At 45.0% G+C, this 21,100-nt stretch overlaps 1 protein-coding gene across 7 annotated transcripts in view; it reads left to right on the top strand.

Moving 5' to 3' along the window:
- NRG2 (neuregulin 2) overlaps positions 1-21,100 on the top strand; it is a 180,370-nt gene that overhangs the window by 73,418 nt on the left and 85,852 nt on the right. Inside the window, exon 1 of one of the 7 annotated variants that reach the window (XM_068959238.1) lies at positions 7,140-7,310. The exons of the other annotated variants lie outside the window; for them this stretch is intronic. Within the exon in view, the coding sequence (XP_068815339.1) occupies positions 7,223-7,310 (88 nt within the window). The 5' untranslated portion in view covers positions 7,140-7,222. Of the gene's footprint in view, positions 1-7,139; positions 7,311-21,100 lie in introns of those variants that run through there. 7 annotated transcript variants of the gene reach the window in all.

Here is a 21,100-nt window from a genome sequence, read left to right as displayed (position 1 = left end):
CCACCACCCTGTTCCTCCAAAACACCATAGACTTTGCAGAAAGAATATGGCATTGTGAAAGCAACAAAGCTTGGGGATCCTGAGCAACCTTGAGCTGGAGGGACAGCAAATTGGAGCTAGGTAGAATCCTACCAGCAGGATTTCTGAAGTGAAACTACTAAAAAGCAGCAGCACCACCTCTCTGTTTCTGCTGTTTGGACAGCATTTCCAGAACCAGGGTCAAAAACAGGTAGTTGTCTCCTCACAACAGTCTCAAGCATCTTGTGCCAAAAAGGATGGATGTTGGCACTGTCTGGATCTCAGCTCAATAGAAGCTGTGCTACAACTTTGTCTGCTGGAATCAACATTTTTAAAATCAAAAATATCACCTTTTGTGTGTGTGTGTGTGTGTGTGCATCTTTTGCTGCCATATCTTTTGTTGTCATTCAGGAAAAAAGAAAAACCACACAATAAGAATGCCTATTTATTTGTTCAGTAAAGGCCCAGGTAAATTCCATCTGACCAGCACCTGATATCCCTCTGTTCCACAAATGGCATTTTGCCATGCTCGTGTTTCACATCTGCACACTTCCAAACCCAGCCTTACTCCCCACTCTGCATGCAAATATAGCTCTGAACCAGCACAGGTCTTGTGAGTGATTGAGAGGGACCTGACCCAGTCAGTCCAAGTGGGATATTTCACATTGCATATTCTTTTCCTTTTCATCTTCAAGGAATGAAATCCTCATCTTGACATGATTTATCACATAGTAGTTATATCTTATAACCACATAGATTTTTGCTCACAGAATTGAGCTCATGTTATCAACTCTTAGTAAAACCCAGTTGTCCTTGCTTCTAAAAGTGGACAGGAAGAAAGGAAAGTCAGCAACAAATAAGCTTCCTGAAATTGGCCCCTCCCCAGTCCTAACACATTCAGCAAATCTGCCTTTTGGATGCTAACAACAGCAGAGTAACTGCTAGCTCAGATAAATCCCAGTCACTGCTTTGGGCTCCTCTGTTTGGAACAGCTCCAAGAGGGTCCTAAGCAGGGCTAGACAACATTCCACTGCCGGAGAAGACAGCTTCTGTGTGGCATCTCTGTGGGATGCTTCACACAGATCATCTTTGGATGCCTTCACACAAGAGCAAGGAATGCAGTCACTATGGTTTACCATGCTGACACTCCTTATGACCGTGGGTGCTCTTGGCCCACCACAAGCACAACAGAGAATCAGTGCTGAGCTTGGACACAGGGCTTGTCTTTGCTCTGGAAGTGGAAGCACTGAGGGCTTGTATGTGATCAGTGATGAGGCCTCAATTGATGGGTTTAAATCATAGGCCTTAAATCACACAGACTTACCCTTTCCTTCCTGCAGATTGAGCCTCCAAGACTGCTCAGGGCAACCCTTTTGTGAACACTGCACAAATTCACTAACCAGTTTGGAGATGGTTTCAGTTAAGTCATCAGAGCCATGCATATGAGCCAACCATGCCATCTTAATAGCACAAATCACTCCATCACTCCTTACTGAGCCAGCCCTCCCAGCCCTCAGAGTCATTCCAAAATCCTTCTAGCCACTTTTCACCCATTAGAGATCTGCCACTTCCTTCAAAATCTCCTTTGTGTTTCCACTAAGCCTCCTGTTACCACTGCAGTCAACAGCAATTTCCATGTGAAACCAATAAACATAGCCTCCTCCATTCACCTTCCAATCCTAAGCCTTTCAAATCTGTCTGGCCCAAAAATGCCAGGAGGTTTAGGGGAAGAAAATTAATTCCATGCATTCTTATGAACTCTTTTTTTCTCTAGATGCAACTCTGCTTAAGTGCTGAAGGTCCCAGCATGTTATAGCCTCCTACAAAGAAATCAGAAAGTTGCTTTTAGGAATGTTTATATTTAAGTGATAACAAGAAGCCTCTTCCCCCTCCCCGGCTCTTCACCTGCGCACAGCATCATTCCTATACTGGAGAATGGAAGCAGCTAAAGCAGCCTTGCATAGGTAGACCCTGCAGGGAGAGGCGCTGTAAGATCTCAGTCACTTGCCTGAAAGGATGTAAGAGTGATCCTCCACTAAACTTTGTACCATGTCCATGCACAGCTTAGAAAAGTCTATGGTAGGTTCTGCTTACATTCTGTCACTCTAGCTTGTGCATCCTTTGCCCACCAATACCCCTCCCTGTCACAATGCCTGTATGCCCATTAGCTGCTTACACCTACATTCACAGAGCTGCTGCCTAAACCCAGGGGATACTTTGCTAAGGTAAAGCATGTCCAAAGCCACAATCACATGGCCAAGGACAGAGAATGCACATTTGGTGTGTTAGCTCTCATCTTCCCAAAACATTCATTCAAAAGAGGACTTGGAAAGAAGAAAAGTTGGGCAGGACAGACTGATATCATCCAGAGCAAGAACAATCAGGGCTGCAGAACAGGTCCCTTGTAGCTTCTACAGACCTGATCTAGAAACCTGATGGGCAACAGCTGGCAGAGACTGGAAGAGGCTGCATACAGAACATCTCAGAATTGCAAGCGCTCACACAGCTTCAGGAAGCAAGGAGATTTCCCGGCTCAGATTGCTGTGGGTCCCGCTTACCTCTGGTTCTGCGCCAGCATCAGAAACTGCAGGTGCAAAGTCCTATCTGTGCCACACTCACCTGTAAGTTCACATAAACAGGAATTTAGTCTGGTGCAAACAAACATAATGAGATAAAAATCTCACCATTTCCTCGCAGAAAGGCTCTGCAAGGACATTGACTTAAACACCTGAGATCTGCTTTAAGAACCTTGTTAGAAAGGGCAATTAGAGATTTCATCTTTGCCTAAATGAAAGGATTCTTTCTCCGGAACCTCTTCTGGCACCTTACAAGCCCATGAGCCCATTCATCCTCATAGGTAAACAAGGAGGTGTGGGTTGGGTGAGTGGCCAGTGAGGTGGATTGAGAACTGGCTGGATGGCAGAGCTCCGAAGGTTGTGGTCAGTGGCGTAGAGTCTAGCTGGAGGCCTGTAGCTAGCGGTGTCCCCCAGGGGTCAGTCCTGGGTCCAGTCTTGTTCAATGTATTCATCAATGACCTGGATGAAGAGACAGAGAGCACTCTCAGCAAGTTTGCTGAGGAGACAAAACTGGGAGGAGGGGCTGACACACCAGAAGACTGTGCTGCCATTCAGAGGGCCCTGGACAGGCTGGAGAGGTGGGCGGAGAGGAACCTCCTGCAGTTCAACAAAGGCAAGAGCAGGGCCCTGCACCTGGGGAGGAATAACCCCATGCAGTACAGGCTGGGGGCTGACCTGCTGGAAAGCAGCTCTGCCGAGAAGGACCTGGTACTGCTGGCAGACAACAAGTTAAGCATGAGCCAGCAATGTGCCCTTGTGGCCAAGAAGGCCAATGGTATGCTGGGGCGCATTAGGCAGAGTGTTGGCAGCAGGTGGAGGGAGGTGATCCTGCCCCTCTTCTCAGCCCTGCTGAGGCCTCACCTGGAGTACCGTGTCCAATTCTGGACTCCCCAGTACAAGAGAGACATGGCACTACTGGAGAGAGTCCAGCAGAGGGCTACAAAGAGGATGAGGGGACTGGAGCATCTTTCTTCTGAAGAAAGGCTGCGAGAGCTGGGCGTATTCAGCCTGGAGAAGAGAAGACGGAGAGGGGATCTCATCAATGTTTACAAGTATCTGAAGGGGGGGGTGTCAAGAGGATGAGGCCAGTCTCTTCTCCATGGTGCCCAGCATCAGGACGAGAGGCAACGGGCACAAACTGAAACACGGGAAGTTCCGTCTGAACATGAGGAAAAACTTCTTGGCTGTGAGGGTGACACAGCACTGGACCAGGTTGCCCAGAGAGGTTGTGGCGTCTCCTTCGCTGGAGATATTCAAAACCCGTCTGGACGCGATCCTGGGAAATATGCTCTAGCTGAGCCTGCTTGAGCAGGGGGGTTGGACTAGATCATCTCCAGAGGTTCCTTCCAACCTCAACCATTCTGTGATTCTGTGATTCTGTGATTCTGTGAAATGCTGTTTTAAAAAGAAGTATTGAGTAACTTGTGAGAACATATCCATTAAAGTACATGCAGCCTTTCAGATGAGGTACCTGGGACACTAAGACTGGAATGCCCTTCCCATTGATAGATTTTTATGAGATCAGTGTAGCCATATGAGGACTGAAATTACTTGCTGGAAGTTAGCCTCATGTATTTATGTATTGGGATTGTTCAAGAGAGAAAGTACTCTTTGCATCTGTGATGATGAAGTTGGATTTAGTGGGGTGGATCCCTCTTCTCAGGGCCCTGCCAGGGGCCAGCTGGTTGGGTAAGATAACAGAACTGGCGCAGGATCATCCCTCTCAAGATGTACACCTGCCGAGGTAAAAATTAATCTGCATAAAATTCCTTATCTGTCACAGGTGAGACTGTGATCATAGCCAGGGTACAAAAATATCAATTTTGGGAGGTGCTGGTGCTCTTACTTCCCATCGCACATCCCAGGCTGTTTAGGACAGTGGGGCCAAGCCGGACAGTACCACTTTTGCTTTTTATGCTCAGTTACTTTCATTTTCTGATGTTGAGACTGTGCTGTGCATTGTTGTCTATGGCTTCATCCTCTGAGCAGTCTTCAGAGACAGAAAATCTGTGATTATTCATTAATTTGAAAGAGGAGGGGAAAAAAGGGAAACTTGCTGCAGTTGTTAGCTTTAACAAACTTTATCCAGATGCAAGCACTTTGGAAAGACTATCCTGAAAAAAACATGGACTATGTCTCTTTAACAGAAATGAAGGAACTGATTTGCTGGAGGTGTAGAAGAGCTATTACTTATGTTCAGAAATGAAGGGGAAGAAAGCAAAAAACTGCCATCTCTTAGTTCATATGAAAGAATCTGTGGTAAAAGATATTTCAAGATGAAAATAAAATTGCGAAAGAAGAGTGTGTTTGTGTCGGGGAGGGGGAATGTGTTTTTTATGAGAGACATCCATTCTAGAGACACGTACTGGCAAGAGAGCTATAGCTAGCAGTAAAACATCAAAGTCTCTCTAAACTCTCTAGGTCTAGCATTAAGTTATCACACTGAAGCAAGGGAACTCCCTTATGTTCAGTAAGTGCTGGCTTATTGATTTGGATGCCTGAATTAATCACTGGGTTAGAATTTGTGGTTGACGTGGGGCCAGTGACCATCATGGGTTTTCATTCATATGGGCTGGCAGAGGAAAGTCCTAACCATAGATATGTGTAATATTCACAAGAAAATGTGAATGAGGAGCTCTTTGAGCAAGGGCTAAGAAGGTTGAGATTTCAGAGTCAAGAAAGAGGACAACATTTAGCTAATAGTCATCCTAGCTTGCTAGCCAATGAAAGCAACAACTAGAAGTGATAATGACATTAAAAAATTTCAAAAGGAGAAAAATAGGTAGCAATCCATGTGCATTTGAGGTTATAGGGTAGGCAAGACAAGCTAACAATATATCAAGGGAAATCTCTCAGGTACAGCTACAGACATTAATGGACTCTGGAAATACATTAGCAACAAGGAACATGGTTATGAACCAACACTAAAACAACCATATGGAGATAGTCATTCATAATGACTGAGAAGATATTAAATGGTCAGTATTCATTATTACCCTGCATTTGGAAAAGAAGCAGTAAGATGTGTTCCTGTCCTGTGACCAAGTAACCATGGAGGATGTTACACAACATGTATTAGGCTCAGACTCCAAATCAGCAGACTTGGTAGCTTTTATCCAAGCATTCAAAGCAAGTTTGTTCAGGTGTCCTCTGGCATATAGCTCTCAGGTTTTCATAAGACAGTATACAAGGTGTTCAGTGTGATGATGTATATTGATGTGATTGATGAATATTGTAATGTGCATCACACATAGATAAAGAAGTAATCAAGTAACAGATATCAAAGAGTAATTGCTGATAGGCAGTTATTGCTCTGTAAAGATTTTCTAGTGAGATTCTGCAGAGATAGTCATCAGTAATCCGGAAGTGAACATGAAATTACTGCCAGTAATATTAGTAAGGCGATACAGAGACTAATGGAGTTTCAAGTAGTGGTGGGAATAAAAAAGCTAGAGAGAGTGATCTGAGTGGTTTGGTATAGTGACTCTTATCAAACAAAATTAAATTTCACCACAGAGATGCTGGAGGAACAAGAAATTCATCCTACTTACAGAGGAGGGGGCTGTGTCCTGCAAAGCAGGGACTTGGTGGGAAAAACAACAAAACAGATTTCTCTTGTGAGAAGCCCTGTACATTAATGTGACTTGTGAAGGTTAAAATGTCTCGGAAGGCATGGCAGTAGGATTTTTGCCTCTGTATTTGCCTCTGTACACAAGCGACAATGGAATAGTGCCTGGTTCTTCTGTTTTTAGCTTAAGTAGGATGTTGCAAAGTGGGATAGCCACAGATATGATCCCTGAGCTGCAGAAAATGCTGTACAGCAAGCAGTGGAAAAAAGCTTAATCTATTTAGCTTATCAAAAAGAAGACTGAGGGATAACTTGATTACAGTGTGTAAGTACTTCCATGGGAGAAAATACCAGTTGCTGAAGGGCTTTTTAATCTAGAGGAGAAAACAGACTAAGAAACAATGGCTGGAAACTGAAGCCAGATATTCCACTTCAGAGCAGGCAGACATTTTAAACAATGAGGATTATTAACCACTGGGAGAAGATCCCAAGGGTGCAGATGGTTTGTTCATTTCTTCATGTCTTCAGCTGTTCTGATTTATGGTGGGAGCAATGATACAAGGAGAAAGGCCAATTTAATCCCTCTACAGGGTCAATAGCAGAACAAGAATTGCTTCCAAGCCTCTACCTTTTCCATTAAACTCCACTGCCTTTCACTTATCACTGATATCTAAACTGAGTTCTCCAAAACACTTATATCTGTGGTGCTCCAGAAACCATTCAGAACTTATCTGTAGCCAGAGACAGAATCAGCAGTGGCGAAATGTGAGCCTATAGACTCAACATGTCCAAGATGCTTTCAGGAGAGCTGCTGTCATCCTGTTGCACTGTCCCGTTGGCCCTCCCACTGTAACCCAGTGCATCTTTTCAGTCAACTGGGAACAGTAAGCAAACAGTTAAACTTTTGCTTCTCCACCCAGTGGTGGGTGTTGTCTCTTTCAGAAACAATATAAGAACAGTCGGAAGTTGCAGCTGGCAAGTAACATTTGGAGTAGCAGTCGTGGGGCATATAGATCTGGCGTGGACTGTCTTTTCCTGAGACTGTAAACACTTGTGCAGAATGTCCGAAAACAAGAAAAAAGGGAAAGGAAAGAGCAAAAAGAACAAAGAAGGGAAAAAAGGGGATAAAGAACCTGACCCAGGAAAAGGTACTTCCCATTTTTAACAGATTTTACTTAAAACAGATTTTACTTAAAGGAGGAAGAGAGAAGCCAGAAAGCCAGCAGGAAAGTATTGTGGGCATGAAATAGTGCAAATGGTAGAGAGCATTTATCAGGCAAGTGTGCAAATCTCTGCATCTCATTCATATTTCAGGCTGTTAGAGGTCTGCTTTCTAATCAATTTATTTTTTTCTACCCAAAGCCCCAAGAATTCAGGGCAATGTACTCTCCTAAAAGAGCAGCACTAAGTTCCCATCACAATGCTAACATGGCAATTAAGGGAGTTTGTGCTAATTCTCTGGGGGAGGGGGTGTTTCATGTTTTGCTATTTGGTTGTTTTCTTGCTTCTTCCTGAGGTAAATATCAAAAGCCACTAATGTGACAGACCATAGGAACTGTTCCCTTGGAACTGACCAACTCTCTTAGAGATCAGATTAAAGTTAGAGCGTCGCTATTTGAAGTAACTGCATTCAGTTGCAGTTAAACGCGTGTGGACTATAAATCTTCACTCTTTGGTACTATGCTTATTAGGGAAAGTGGGCTGTTACTTAGAGGAGATCTGTTCCTTGCTAAATGAGCAAGGCAACATTTAAGATGATGTTGGGGGAAAATGTTTAGGTTGCCTTAACCGATAAAGTTTGACTCCTGAATAAACGGAGAGTATGAGCTGGGGAAACATGAGAATTGTCTTGGAGAGATACAGAAGGTTTGATGGTTTTAAGGCACTCTGTCGTGATGTTGGGCTGTTTCTTATCTGTGGTTTATCTGGCAATGCATTTGGACAGAGCAGCAACTCTGTCCTTACTTTTTTTTAAATCAGTGTTAACAAAGGCTACTAGCTGGATCCTGGTGCTGGAGGAATCTGTCAGACAGTTTATATCTAAAGTTATCTAGAATGAATTTTGATCTTGGTCTTGCTGCTGTGAAGACAGTGAATGCTCTTTGCCTGGGTAGAATTGCTTTGGCTTCACACAGGCTTCGCTGGCAGCAGAATTTTCCCCTACCTTTTTTCATCACTTTGTTGTGAGTGTGAAGACACAGCTTCATTTGTTGGCGTGCTGCACCCACTTCATGGGTTCCTCCATCAGCTCTGCAGTGGAACTGCAGGAATGGATGCTGATGCCATGGCAGTTTGACCTTGCACATGGTCTCCTGCTTATGGCATCAGAGCTTAGCTGTTGCTCTGAGCTCTGGGAGGAGACTTTCAGGATAGCTCTCAGGATAGAGAGCTCAGAATGACCCGGCAGTGAAAGCAGCCACTTCAAGATGCACAGGATATGCCCAAGGAGTTATGGGGTGTTCAGGGATGTGAACGGCATCTCATAGCCATTCTAAGGAATATCCTGCCTCTTAAGTGTTCAGATGAGACAGGGCAGGCCTATGTCATGGGCATCTGGGCTACTGGGAGCAGAATAGAGGGCCTACTCTGAGGTTGGTGGGCTTGAGGGGAAAGATCTACTGGGTTGGAGACAGAAATGGCTACAGCTGAGAGAGTAAGGAGCACTGGGGCTGCCAAGGGAAGAACTACCTGCCTTAAACCACCTGGGTCATGGTGAGGCAATGGTTCTATGTGCAGGAGAAAGGACTAGGTACAGGCTGAATGGTCAGATACCCGCTCTGTTTTCCAGTGCTGCATCAAAGCCCTGCGTGACTCACTGCTCACTCACTTGTAAAGACTCTCTATCTGTATCTACCTGTGCTGCTGATCTAGTCCTCTTCTGGAGCACACTGTGAGAGTGTTTTGTTACGTATAAATCTCACAACTGGGCACTTCAGCTAGAGTGAAAACCCCCTTTCTCTCTGCTAACAGCTCCAGAGGGGAGTCAGAGTTGATCAGTTGGCTGCATTGATCCTGTCTGTACTTCAACCAGAGAAAATTTTCTGTTTGCCCTGTGGTTCCTTCAGAAGACATTTTGTTGCATTTAGTGTTTCTGAACAAAATCCCCCTTTGGGGATGGGTTGATTTGGTTCAGTGGAAACTGAACATCTTTTCCCACCATTGGTCACCTTTGCCACATGGTCCCAAAGGGACTTTTAGAAGAGACCATTTCCTTCCCCACTGAACTTCTGAGCAGACACTCAGTCCTGATATGTAGACCTTCACTCCAGATAGATGAGTATCCCAAGGACTCTATTATTTCAGGCTATGGCTGGACATCAGATTACCTTTCCAGGATGCTAGGAGTGATGTAAAAATCCAGGCTTGGCACTAACCAGGCAACTGGCAATGCACTCCAGGTGGAATATGTGTTCTCCTTTTTTTCCCAAGTTGTAGTATGTCCACGAAAATGCAGTATGTTAACCCCTCTGAAACCAGGAGGCAGAAGAGAAACCTACAAAAGTTTTAAACACACTTTTAGGAGAGCCTGACTGGAATATACTTCAAAAATTGTCGTTGTAGGAGGGACTCAGGGGATCATAACAGAATGGGAACCCTTCCTTCTTCACACTGCAGTTTTATACCAGTCTCTGGTTGCTAAGTAGCAAGAGTTGTTACCTATGGTATTCTGACAGTCTTGATCTAAACTTTGTGCTCATAAGTATCTTCATAGGAAATTACCACTATTTACACCCTTGGTAGTAGTCTCTGTAGAGAACCCCAGGACAGCTCTGTCATGGAAGATCACTCACTCTGAGTTACAGAGGTGGTGTCCCCACTCCTGAGGACTGGCATGATGATGTTGCTGCATGTGATGAAGCTATTCATTGCCAGTGAATCAGAATAGCAGAAAAATCTCTTAGAGAAAGAGAGAACTGAAACAGTAGTTTCAGGAATGAGCATAAGTGTACCATTTGGGGGGGGGGGGGAGTGCTGGACTTTACCCGAGTTCTCTCAAATGTTGGGTAGGAGAGGATTCTTCCACTATTGTTTTTAATGTGTTTTTTTTTTTGGCTTCTTTGTACAAGAGAATGGTTGATATAATAGGAAGTGCTAACTTTGTTCTGAAGATAAAGATGATGTTTACCTTAAACTCACATTCTTATGCCACTAGTGTTGCATCTGTCTTCAGCTTCTGATCTAGCCAGCAGAATAGCCTTTGGAGGCCTCCAGAGGGAGATGGTGTCCACCTATGAAGCACCATCATCAGGATACCTCCTTTAGCAGATATTTGTAACTTACATTCAGGGCTAGACAGACAGTGTCCCACCCAGTGCATTTGTAAGGCACACCCTGCAGAGACTACGTGAGCTCCAGAATGTAGCAATAAACTAGCAAATAAAGGTATAATTCTCCAGCACTACTAGATAATTTCAGGTCTGGAGGAAAACTTCCTCTCCACAAGAGAAGCCGGTACTTGATCAGATGCTAGATAGCTTGAGGCAGCCAAAGACTTGATAATGAGGAAAGACCATGGGTGAGAAAGAAGCTGCCATTTATCACTCTGAAAGATCTGAGGTAGACTCTGGAGAGCTGGGCCACATTGACTGGTACCAATGAAAAATGTCAGAATAGAATGGGATACAAACATCAGGGAATAAGAGGCTGGTGTGCCAGCCTCACTGGGGAGATGAGCGGGAAGAGAAGCAAAAGAACAGGAGGAAGTCTTTACAAGCAAGCAAGGAGCAAATTTGTAAAGGGAAGGGCTGCAAGACTAGAAACACTGTTTATTTTATCAGTATTTCTTGAGGTCACTTGGGGAGAAAAGACCAAAGAAATGTAAAGCATTTGTTTGGTTAAATTCTCCAGCTATTCCAGGCATTCTCTTTTATTTTTATCTGGCAGTGAGGAAAACTCTGTGTGAGCTTAGGATTTTTGTTGTTTGTCAGTGCTAACAAGGCAGGTGATGTAGGAATTGTGCCATTCTTTTGAACTTCCCATGGCAAATGTTAATGCTGGAAAACCACTCAGAAAGGACGTGAAAAGCCTCTGCAGAGAGCATCTCATGTTTAGTAGGAACCAGCTTGGCCTCAGTTCTCAGGTGAGTCAGGATTTTATAGCAAGGTTATTCCAGAAGGGTATTATGACTGAAACACCTAGTGTCTTAAAGAGGAAGAGTATACCCAGGCTCAAGCCAGTGGTTTGATTGCAGCACAAGTAGATGTACAAAAACCAGGTCTACCAACCTGGGATGCTGTAGAGTGCTAGTACATTAACAGAGAATTCTATGAAGATGTGTAAGTCCCTTGCAAACTCTAGGTGCAGGCTTTGTGGAGGAAGCCCGTGCTCTCAGAGATACTCAACAGTAGCTACATCACTGCTAATGAAGCTTCTATGTGAGCTCTATCCACATTGCAGGGTGAACATGCTCTTGACTTATTCTAAGTTTCTGCTTGTAGGAAAGACTCCAGTTCTAAGGACCTCATAGAAAGATTAGCCAGAAGGTTTGTTTACAAGAGGGATAACCCATAGTGGATATCCTACAGTAGCAGTTTTATTTTCTATAAACACTCAGACACAGGAGGTAGCGTATGTCAGCTGTGCTCTAGGATTTCTCCTCATGCATGCTTCTACCAGCAGCATTTCTGATGGCTAAACTAATAGACTGCTGCTGCCATTGCCACTTGGTTGAGAGCACGCATGTGGCCGGTTACCATGGATCAGCAAAACGTGCAGTAACTTGTAGAGCTTTGGGAGCGGAGGGGGTCTGACTCACAGGCTCCAGTGATTCATGCTGGGGTAAAGGAAGAGGTTATTTCTCCTAGCTGCTTTCTGGTCTCTTTGCTGGAGGCAGCCAGCCCTGCAGAAGGGATTGATAAATGAGCAAGCAGCTCTGTGTCTCCACTGCCTATGGCTCAGGTGTTAAAATAAACAAAAGGGTTATGGGAGAGAGACCTGACTGGGCTGAGGAATAACCCTTCTCTCTGTTCAGATGGACTAGAGGGCTAGGATCTCCTGGCAGAGGGGCAAGATGGAGCAGAATGGTACATTCTTAAATAACCTCACTATGAATCTAAAAGCTGGAAGTCAGAGTGCTGGGCATCACATTTTCAATCCCTTTTTGAACTAACCTGGGAAGGGCAGTCTCTAATCAGAATAGGAACATCTGGAGGAGGGCCGAGCACAGCCTGGCTGCTGACCTTTGAGGTCATGCCCTCAGCTTATTCTTCTGCCCTTATTAAAGTGACAGGTTTCAGCTGCAGAGAAACCATGAACAGCATGGCTCTGTTATCCTTCCTGCATCTGGAATGCCAGCCTTCTGTGTTGAGTCCTCCCCTGATCTCCAGTCTTGGCTAACCACTGAGCTGTAATGGAACTGTGGCATGTGCTTGAACTCAAAACTGCCTGGAGAAGATGAGATGAAACAAGGGCAGGGTGGATCTGGGGAGCTACATCCCACTTCTGTTGCATAACTCAGGAGGTAGCAGGGGGAAGGGACATGAGCATCTTGTTCCTCTGATCCCTCCTCATTTCCCCTCAGACTCCACTGAAAACTTTCAGGGATATGAGGGCAATTCAGCATGGGGGGGGGTCATTTGACCTTGCACCTGTTCAGTGCCTGGGAGCTTTGGTATAGGGTGGTCATACTCTGGCACTAAGCAGTGAGCAGGGCTATGGGCAGAACATGGGGCTATGAGCTGCACATTGCTCTTGCTTGGATGTGCTTGTTTTCTTCCAGGAGCAGAGCTCATTAAAAGCAAAGTATGTCTTGAAAAGAAATTGAAGAACTTAAGTGTCAAAACAGCTGAGCCTGCAGCTTCTATTAAACATTTTGACTGGGACTAAAAATCCAGGCCAGTTCTTTTGGTTGAGAAGTTGCAGGACTGTTAAATCTTAGCAAGGGCTGGCTGTCCACTCTGTGCTGGAGGGGATGTTGAGCTGTGAAATAACTTGGAGATTTTCCCTAGGAAGGTTCCAGCTTATGTCACTTCCCTAGGAAGGTTCCAGCTTATGTCACTGAGGATAAAGCTGGAGGGAAGTGAAAAGCTGGGTAGGAGCCACCCACCACCCCTAGTTCATCCAAAAATTTACTCGGTGCCACATTGGGCTGCTTGCCTTGACTTCTGTCAGCGTGCGCTATCCCAGAGGCAGGTCACCCACCACAGATCTGTTAGCCCTGGTGAGGGGAGGCAGGTGCTGGCAACAGAGATGATTTGAGAAGGTGAAGACCTTTCTTCTTGGGCTTGAGTTCCAGCATTTGTCACCTGTTACACGAACCTTCTGTCGGGCCAGGATAATGAAACCTGTGTGATTGGAAAATGGAGCTCTATCCAAGAGGGAAGCTCTCTCCAGATAGGCAAGAGACTGATCAGTGCAAGCCTCTCTATTCCCTCAATATCTCCCAAAAGCATACTGAGCAGTACAAGACTTGCTTGCATGGCTTCCTAGTCAGCACATGGGTTCTGCCTCCAATGTGGTGCTCAATGTATCTGCAAAGCAGATACTCTATCAGCCAAAAAAAAAAGGAAAATAACAGTGAACAAAGCTGTGGTTTGAACTGAGACAACCTGGGATTGTCTCCCCTCCAACAAGGGCAGTGTTATGTTGCTGCTTTTTTGAACTGTATCAAAATAGTAACAACAAATATGTGTAATAACAGTAAAACTTAAACATTTAGATAATTAATAACTCAGGTAATTAGGCTTGGCAGACTCATTCGTCAGCCCTTATAAAGGATTTTAGTTCAGGCATGTATGGAAAGTAAGAGCTCCTCAATATGAGAGAGAGTTACTTTGCAGAGAAGGGCAACAAGTCATGCAAGGCTTCATGCAGTAAAGGTGATGAGAAGCCAATGATCCTGGAGCAATTTTTCTGCTTGGCTTATCCTCATAATGCCCTTGAATGTTTGTCTTCACATGGAAGTCAGAGCCCGACTTATCTTACCCAATTCTCATCCTTGGTCATGAGTGGGAGGGAAGAGGAGCTGCATTTGCTTTCCAAGTCTGAGACTCGGTGGCTGGCAGCTCAGAAAAGGAAAGACAGCCACAAATGTGTGCCACAGACAGAGATACATTCGTCAGGGAAGCAGTTAAATTTTTTTTAAAACTGCACTGAAATCAGGTGGTTTGGTGTTTAAAAAAAAAAGCTATAAACTCAAAGCAGATTTCTTACATCATTCACTAATGTTTGGAAGCCCTTCAGAGAAACCTCTTTTTGGTGTCAGAATTTGCACATTTTTTTGAGGGTAAAATCAGGTTAAAAACCATCAGTCAAGTTCTCAGCAGATGTTTCTGCAACCTAGCTCCTCTGGCTTTGGCAACACACGTGTGATATGTACCAGCTGAGAATCAAACCCACTAGTTTCAACAGCTTTTCTATTTGAGACTGGGACTTTGTTTTAATTCCAAAACTCTGTATGTTTGAATGTGTACATATGTGTGGGTTTGCATGGATTTTTCATTCCACTCTGAAGTTGAGGGCAGTTGGCAAGAGTCCTATGGTTCCTGGGGAGTCCCAACCCCCCAGAGAGAGTGCGATATGCAGTTTTCACCAGTAGCCTACTCTGGGAAAAAGTCTGTACTGATCCTGTTGCTCCTTGTCTGGCTCTTGCACATGTCTTCTCCAGTCAAATCATTGACAAAACTCCCAGGTTCAGCAGCTATGTCTCTTTTGTTCAAAAGATAACAAAAGAGCTCTTTGTATTTCAGGTGATTTTCCCACCTATTGACTAGACTTAAGTGCTACTGGGGAGAAGCCACCTCAGCTTTCTCATCTTTTCCCCCCAGGTGTTGCTGGTTCACCACTGCTCCTCCACTTCCTCCCTGGTAAAGCTCTGTCCCACTGGAGACTTTCTCACTACCACCTAGGTAGACATCTCAGATGCAGCCCCTGGAAATGTGCTGCTATGCTTGGGGTTCACTGTTAAGTTTCCAGCCCCCTCTCCCTGCTGTGACACAGAAGTTGTGTTTGCCAAGTGCAAAGCAGATACTCCATCAACAAAAAAAAGGAGAATAACAGTGAACAAAAAAGGCTGCCTTCTGCTTGTGGCAAACTCTGTAAATGGTGTGAAAGCCAAGGCCTACCTTTGACTGCAGTGCAGAGAACAACTCCATGCTGGCAGTACCTCTGGATGTTACTCTGAACTTGATAGAGCTCTCTGTTTTTACCTGGATACCAGTCTTCCAGATCACCCATGAGTTTCATGTTTCAGTGCTTTGTGGCTCTGTAGCATTTGTTAGATCCTTAGGGAGAGTTCTGTTCAGTCCAAGGAGCAAGGTTATCAACTTTCAGCTAGGGGAAGGGGTTTCTCTTCTGCCTTGCATGCTGCTGGCTTGAGCAGTCAAATAGCTCCATAGGTACTTAGCCCACAAGTGCTCGTTCTGGGGGCAAACTGGCCTTACTCCAGGAATCCTATGTGTGCATGCGTGCATGCCTGGTCGGCTCAGTGTACCTCACATTGACCAGATTATTGACAGTGCTCCTTCTTCTGTGATACAAGAAGTCAGATCAACAAATCAGCTCAACTCCCAGCAGGGACCCGGTTATTGATGATCTTAGGAGAAATCTGGCTAGGGAGCTGAGTCAAGAGGCTCTCTCTGTTCCCTGGTAACTAGTTCTGTCCCCCTTGACTGCACTGCATGGCTGTTCAAATGGCAGTCCCCTTGTCCTTCTCTGCCCATGTCCAAGCTCCAGCAAGTGAGGCCGAGTTTGGGCACAGGCATGCAAAGAAAGGATCTTTTAACTGCTAGCATGGCTGTTCTGTATGGCAAATGGCCCAGCTTCAGCCATGCCCACACTAACTCTCTGCTCTCCACAGGCAGCAAGTTTCAGCCACACTACAGTTACAAAAATCACCTGCCTGACTTCTACTGCAGGGATTTGCAAATGAGAGGAATGCTAATGGAGAGAGAGGCTTGGGAGACACTCCAGTGGCTACTGCTGTCTGCGCATTGCTCCCTTTTGGCTATGCAGCTGGCAGTGCAAGACTTTCTAAGCTTGCAATTTTTCAGAGCTCACCTGTACTTCTGTTATGTCTGCTTCATGATGTGGTCACTGATGAACACATAGACATACCAGCTTGTGCAGCTACACCAATTCTAGATCTCACAATATCCATCTGCTGCGTTGGCTTACTTCTGCCATGAGCAGAGCAAATTGCTGATCTTGTTCTGTGAAGTTCTAAATCATTTGGATCTTGACTGCCTAAGAAATGGGCTGATGTGCTGTTAAAGCGATTCAGATCCAGAATTTCTTGCTGGATCCATAGGTATGGGTGCTGGAGCTGGGCAGGCTATCCTTTAAAAGCCAAGAATCTGCCTGATTGCTGCTGTTATGGGTTCCCAAAAAGCAGTTTGTTTCCTTTCCAGAGATCATGTGTGTCTCATCTGCTCATTGTGGCTTTTGCCTGAAGGGCAAAGACAAAGAATGTGATGAACTTCACTTTGATGTGGAAGTGTATTTTGCTCCACGTTTGTCAACCAGTAAGTTTAGATTTCTCTACTTGTGCTGAGAGTCTGCGTGAGAGGTATGTTTAATGAATGCTACAACAAACTCTCCGGCTAGCTGTTGGGTAACAAACACAGCTAAAGCATGCATCACGAAAGAGGTTCTAACATTGCAGAGATGGCAGTTATATGATCAAGAAGAAAGGATTATTCAGCCCAAAACAGGACTTATCCTGGATCTAATATGAAATGATGACTCAGAACCAAAACCAGTGTGTGTGTAATGATGTTCTGCCCTACTCAAAGGAATTTCTATTTCCCTCTCAGTCCTGGGTGTTACCTCCCCAGCATACTCCTGGCCTCCCAAACTTTTCCCCTAAAAGGGTCATCTCAGGCAGATACGATGCAGTACCAATTACCTATTTCTGGGCATCCTTCCCACTGGCCACTCTGCTGAGTATTAAGTAGCCCCTCTTTGCCCAGCAGGGCTAGTGAGACCCTTGGAGAATAATGGGAACTTTCTGTCATCTGAAGTGGACAGATTTAGCTCAAGGGAGAGACCTCGTAAACTCCTAGGTGTCTTGTTTTGGGAACTCCTGGAGAAAAGTTAGTGAGTGGATTTCAGGAGGGACATCATGGCAAATAACACTTATAGCTGGGGGAGGAAAAGGTCAAAATCTGGAGAAATGGATGTAGCTGGTAGTTAAACAAACATATGAATTTCCTACAGGAGGAGGAAGGTGAAGGACAGTGCCCATCCTGTGCTGTGGTGGCATGTGGGCATCTGTGTTGTGCTGCAGCAGCCTGTCCTTTGGTGGCAAAAAATCTAACACAGCTTTCCTGTTTCACAGTTGTGCACTTCCAGGCATGAGACTGAAGAGATTTGTTTATAACCAGGGAAGTGCAGTCAAGTAAAAGAGGTTGCCATGGTCAAATGGTCTTTGCTCAGCCAGTATGATCTCTGCATTGCAGTCAGGAAGGGGTATTGCTGCATGAACACATCCTGAGCTAGCTTTTCTGTCATGTGCTTGGGTATGAATATTGGTAAAACTGCAGTAAAGGCAGGCTACAAGTTTTGGCTGGACATACCTGCCTAGCCCTTATGTATTGATTACACTGCATGCTTCTGCCTCTCCAGTGCTCTTCTCTCTCAGCTAGTATGTCACGGCTGGCTCATGGATGCTGATTTATATCGCTGGAGACAGTGCTGCACACCGTACTCAGAGCAAATGACCTCAGCTTCTGCAGACTACTCAGGCTTTATTTGTGTTAATAGTGCTTCTAGCTCTTCTGCTGGCAAACTTCCAGATGTAAGACTGTCTTCCTGAGTCGTCAATGCCTCTGTTGTTGCTTAGGGCTTTCCTAAGCTGTATTTCAGAGAATTACTCCTTCTGTGGATGAGCTTATCCATTCTCCCTGCTGTTGATGGGCAGAAGAGAAAGCAGGAGTGGAAAGGAAATGTAGAATAGGAATATGTTGAAAGCAGCTTTCAAAATCACCTCTGTCCCCATAGCATATATTTGGTTGATTCTTTGAATTATTAGTGCTTCTGGAGAGATTTCCTTGCCTACTCTATATTTAGAAAATGTGGGCAGGTCATGCAATTTTAAGAACAAACCTCATGCTAGAAGGGCCATTGCTCATTTTATGTGTTGTGTCATTTTATGCTGGTAATGCTTTGAGTCAGGCACTATTTGAGAGATGACATGAGTCACAGCTTGAGTTTTCTTACAGGGTTAAGTAGGTGTCTTGTTCATTTTGGGGGGGGTTAGAAAAGAAAAGAAAAGCAGTAGTAATCTGAAGTACTGCCAGCAATTTTGGTTTTATTGCCAGAACCGTGATGATCTGGTATTTCCCGTAAAGCCCCATGTGTTGTACTCGCCTTATTTTCTGGGAATCTCCAAATTCTCTTAACCTTTGTGATTGTAGGGAAAAGCCAGACAATGGGTCCTTTCTGGGGAGCAAACATTCAACACATCAAAGGTAATGAGAAGCCTCAAACATACCTCTAGATACATAGGTCTTGATATTTATTTCAAACTCATAATTTCTGAGATTCTAGTGATCTGAGCTGAGTATGTGGCATCTGTCCGGCATCTGTCCAGCTTCTCCTCCTTTCCCCCTCTTTCCATTCCTCCTAGGATCTCATAGTCATTTCTGAAGGTCATAAGAGATACTGAGTGCCTCTTTTGCACGTTTGCTCTCTTCTCACCCTAATGGAGAATCTTCCTTCTTCTTTCCACATGTTTCTGAGTGTGCCCCTTCTTTTCTGCCATGTGCAGTCTTAGCCACCGCCTTATAGTAATAGTCAGGAGCCTTGGCCTGGAAATTGCTTTGGTGCTTCCCCCAGCAGGGGCGTTTTTCTGCATTGAAGCCTCAGGGCTTGTCTGCACAGGGAAGCTCTTGCAAAACATGACAGGCTAGGGTGTGAATTTAAAGGGAAAGAACTATTCTGCGCTAGGTTCCTGCCCTAAACTCTCTTATTCTGCAGAAAAAGGACCGATATTTTTACTGTATTGCCAGTTGGACTTCGTTAAACAGCTAAACTTAAACTGAGAAGCCAAAGACTTCAGTGGCAGCTCCATTCCAAGCTGGCTTTGGACTCCCAATACTGCACTGCAGTGACTGGTTAATACCGCAGGGGAGCTGATGGGGTAACAGGGAGGACACTGGTGTCCTCACGCTCCCTATGTACCAGAAAAGAAGGACCAGTTCAGAGGAGCAGCCTAATTTTGGGGCTCTTGATACTCTCAGGAGAAGTCACCTTAAACACAGAGGGAGCCTGCACAGACCAGCAGTTTATGAATCCCCTTTCTCGGGTTGGGACTTGGATTAGCTGCACAAGTCCAAACCTGTTAGAGCAGCCTGGGACTGAGCTTGGTGAATTACCCCAAGTCAACAGCCTTTCTGTGCTGCTCTCTTAGCCCACATGAGCTAGCTGCATTACTGAGGAGGTTACAGGGGTTGCATGTAGGTACTGTGTTTTATTATGTACGCCACAGATGTGGTCCATCGATACTGTAAGCTATCAGAGTTGGCCATCCTAGCTGTTGTCTGTGGCCGTCACATGACAAAATATGAATCTTCCTACCCCCGACTGTTCTCTACAGCCTTCTGGAGACTAAAACCTGCACCTTGAACACTGGCTCAGTCTTACTGGGCCAGGCTGGGGGAAAATGAGCCTGAGGGGATCTGACTGCAAGTCCAGAAAGGGAGGTACGTGGGTGGACTGTGCCTCCTGAGCTGCTGTCGGAAGCATGGCAGTGGTCCCGAGAGCTGGTCCTGGTGAACAGAGATCTTGTGCCCCCTATTGCACTGGCACAATGCTGTTTTCTATGCCAAGCACTACCATGGCTCTTGCAAGGACAGTGTGGGTGGGGAAGGGCCTTTGTATTGGAGAGTGAAGAGATGCTGAAAACAATTTGTGCCCCACAGGGTGGAAATCTAAGACCCCTGAAAAGAAAAGGGACACAATGAGTATTGAAAGACACCTACATGAGATGTTCTTACTTCATGTCTCTTCTGAGGCCAAAGGTGAAAGCCCAGACATCCCTAACTGTTGGCCAATTTTTACTCAGCGCATCAATAGCCTGTGGAAATTATCACTGCTGTCGTTGAGGGCAAGAACATAGCAGGACTGGCAGAAAGAGTGAGACATTTATATGAAGCACTGGCATGCTATCCGCTGGATTAACTAGGGTAAAAATATGTAGGGGGTTATAAGCCTCTGAGTGTTAGGGCAGAAACAATAGCTCCGTCCTGGATATAACACAGAAAACCTCCCTACTGGGGAGGTCCCTGTCCAGTGAGGAACATGGTCTAACCCAACATGGCAGTTGCCCTCTCTGCATCATGGTGGCCTTTTCTATCTGCTTTCTGTGCCTGTCATGGAATCCTATGCATCACCAAAGTCTTCTCCTGTTCTTCGCTGCTGGAGTTACCCAGAGCTCTCCCTGCTAACAGAGTTGGCTGCTTGGAGACTCATCAGGGCTGAAATGATTTACTCCTCAGCCATTTATTGCAAAAGAACCATTGGAAGTCTTTCAAAAGCCATCTTCTAAGTTCAGCTGACCTAAGTTCAGCTAAATTTTTTAGCAGCATCAGCTTTGCATACAAAGTTAGAGGTAGGGGAAAATATGCAAGAATAAGGTTTGTGTTGATAAACAGTCGTAACTGATGAACATCTCCCTTGCAAAGACATTTGGTTATTCAGAGAATCATTGGGGTTCTAGGAATTACAAGCAACTGCCCTGGAAAAATGTGACAGATTGCTTGTTTACCCTGGATATCTGAGAAAATGCCAAAACATCTATATGAAAGCAGGTAACACTTTGCCAGTATTTAGACTGTTGTAAATTCTCCTAATAGAGCAGTTCATAAAATCCTAGCACCTCAAATTAATTCCATTTGGTAGGGATAGGAGAGCATCACATGGGCTGAAAACTGGGTGGAGGACCATGAACAATGGATTAGGATAAACAGCAGTATGTCAAATTATTAGGGGAGTGAAGGAG

This window comes from Struthio camelus, chromosome 13 (genome assembly GCF_040807025.1).
Source record: "Struthio camelus isolate bStrCam1 chromosome 13, bStrCam1.hap1, whole genome shotgun sequence".
NCBI classification, from domain to species: domain Eukaryota; kingdom Metazoa; phylum Chordata; class Aves; order Struthioniformes; family Struthionidae; genus Struthio; species Struthio camelus.
This window is presented reverse-complemented; position numbering and strand designations above follow the sequence as displayed.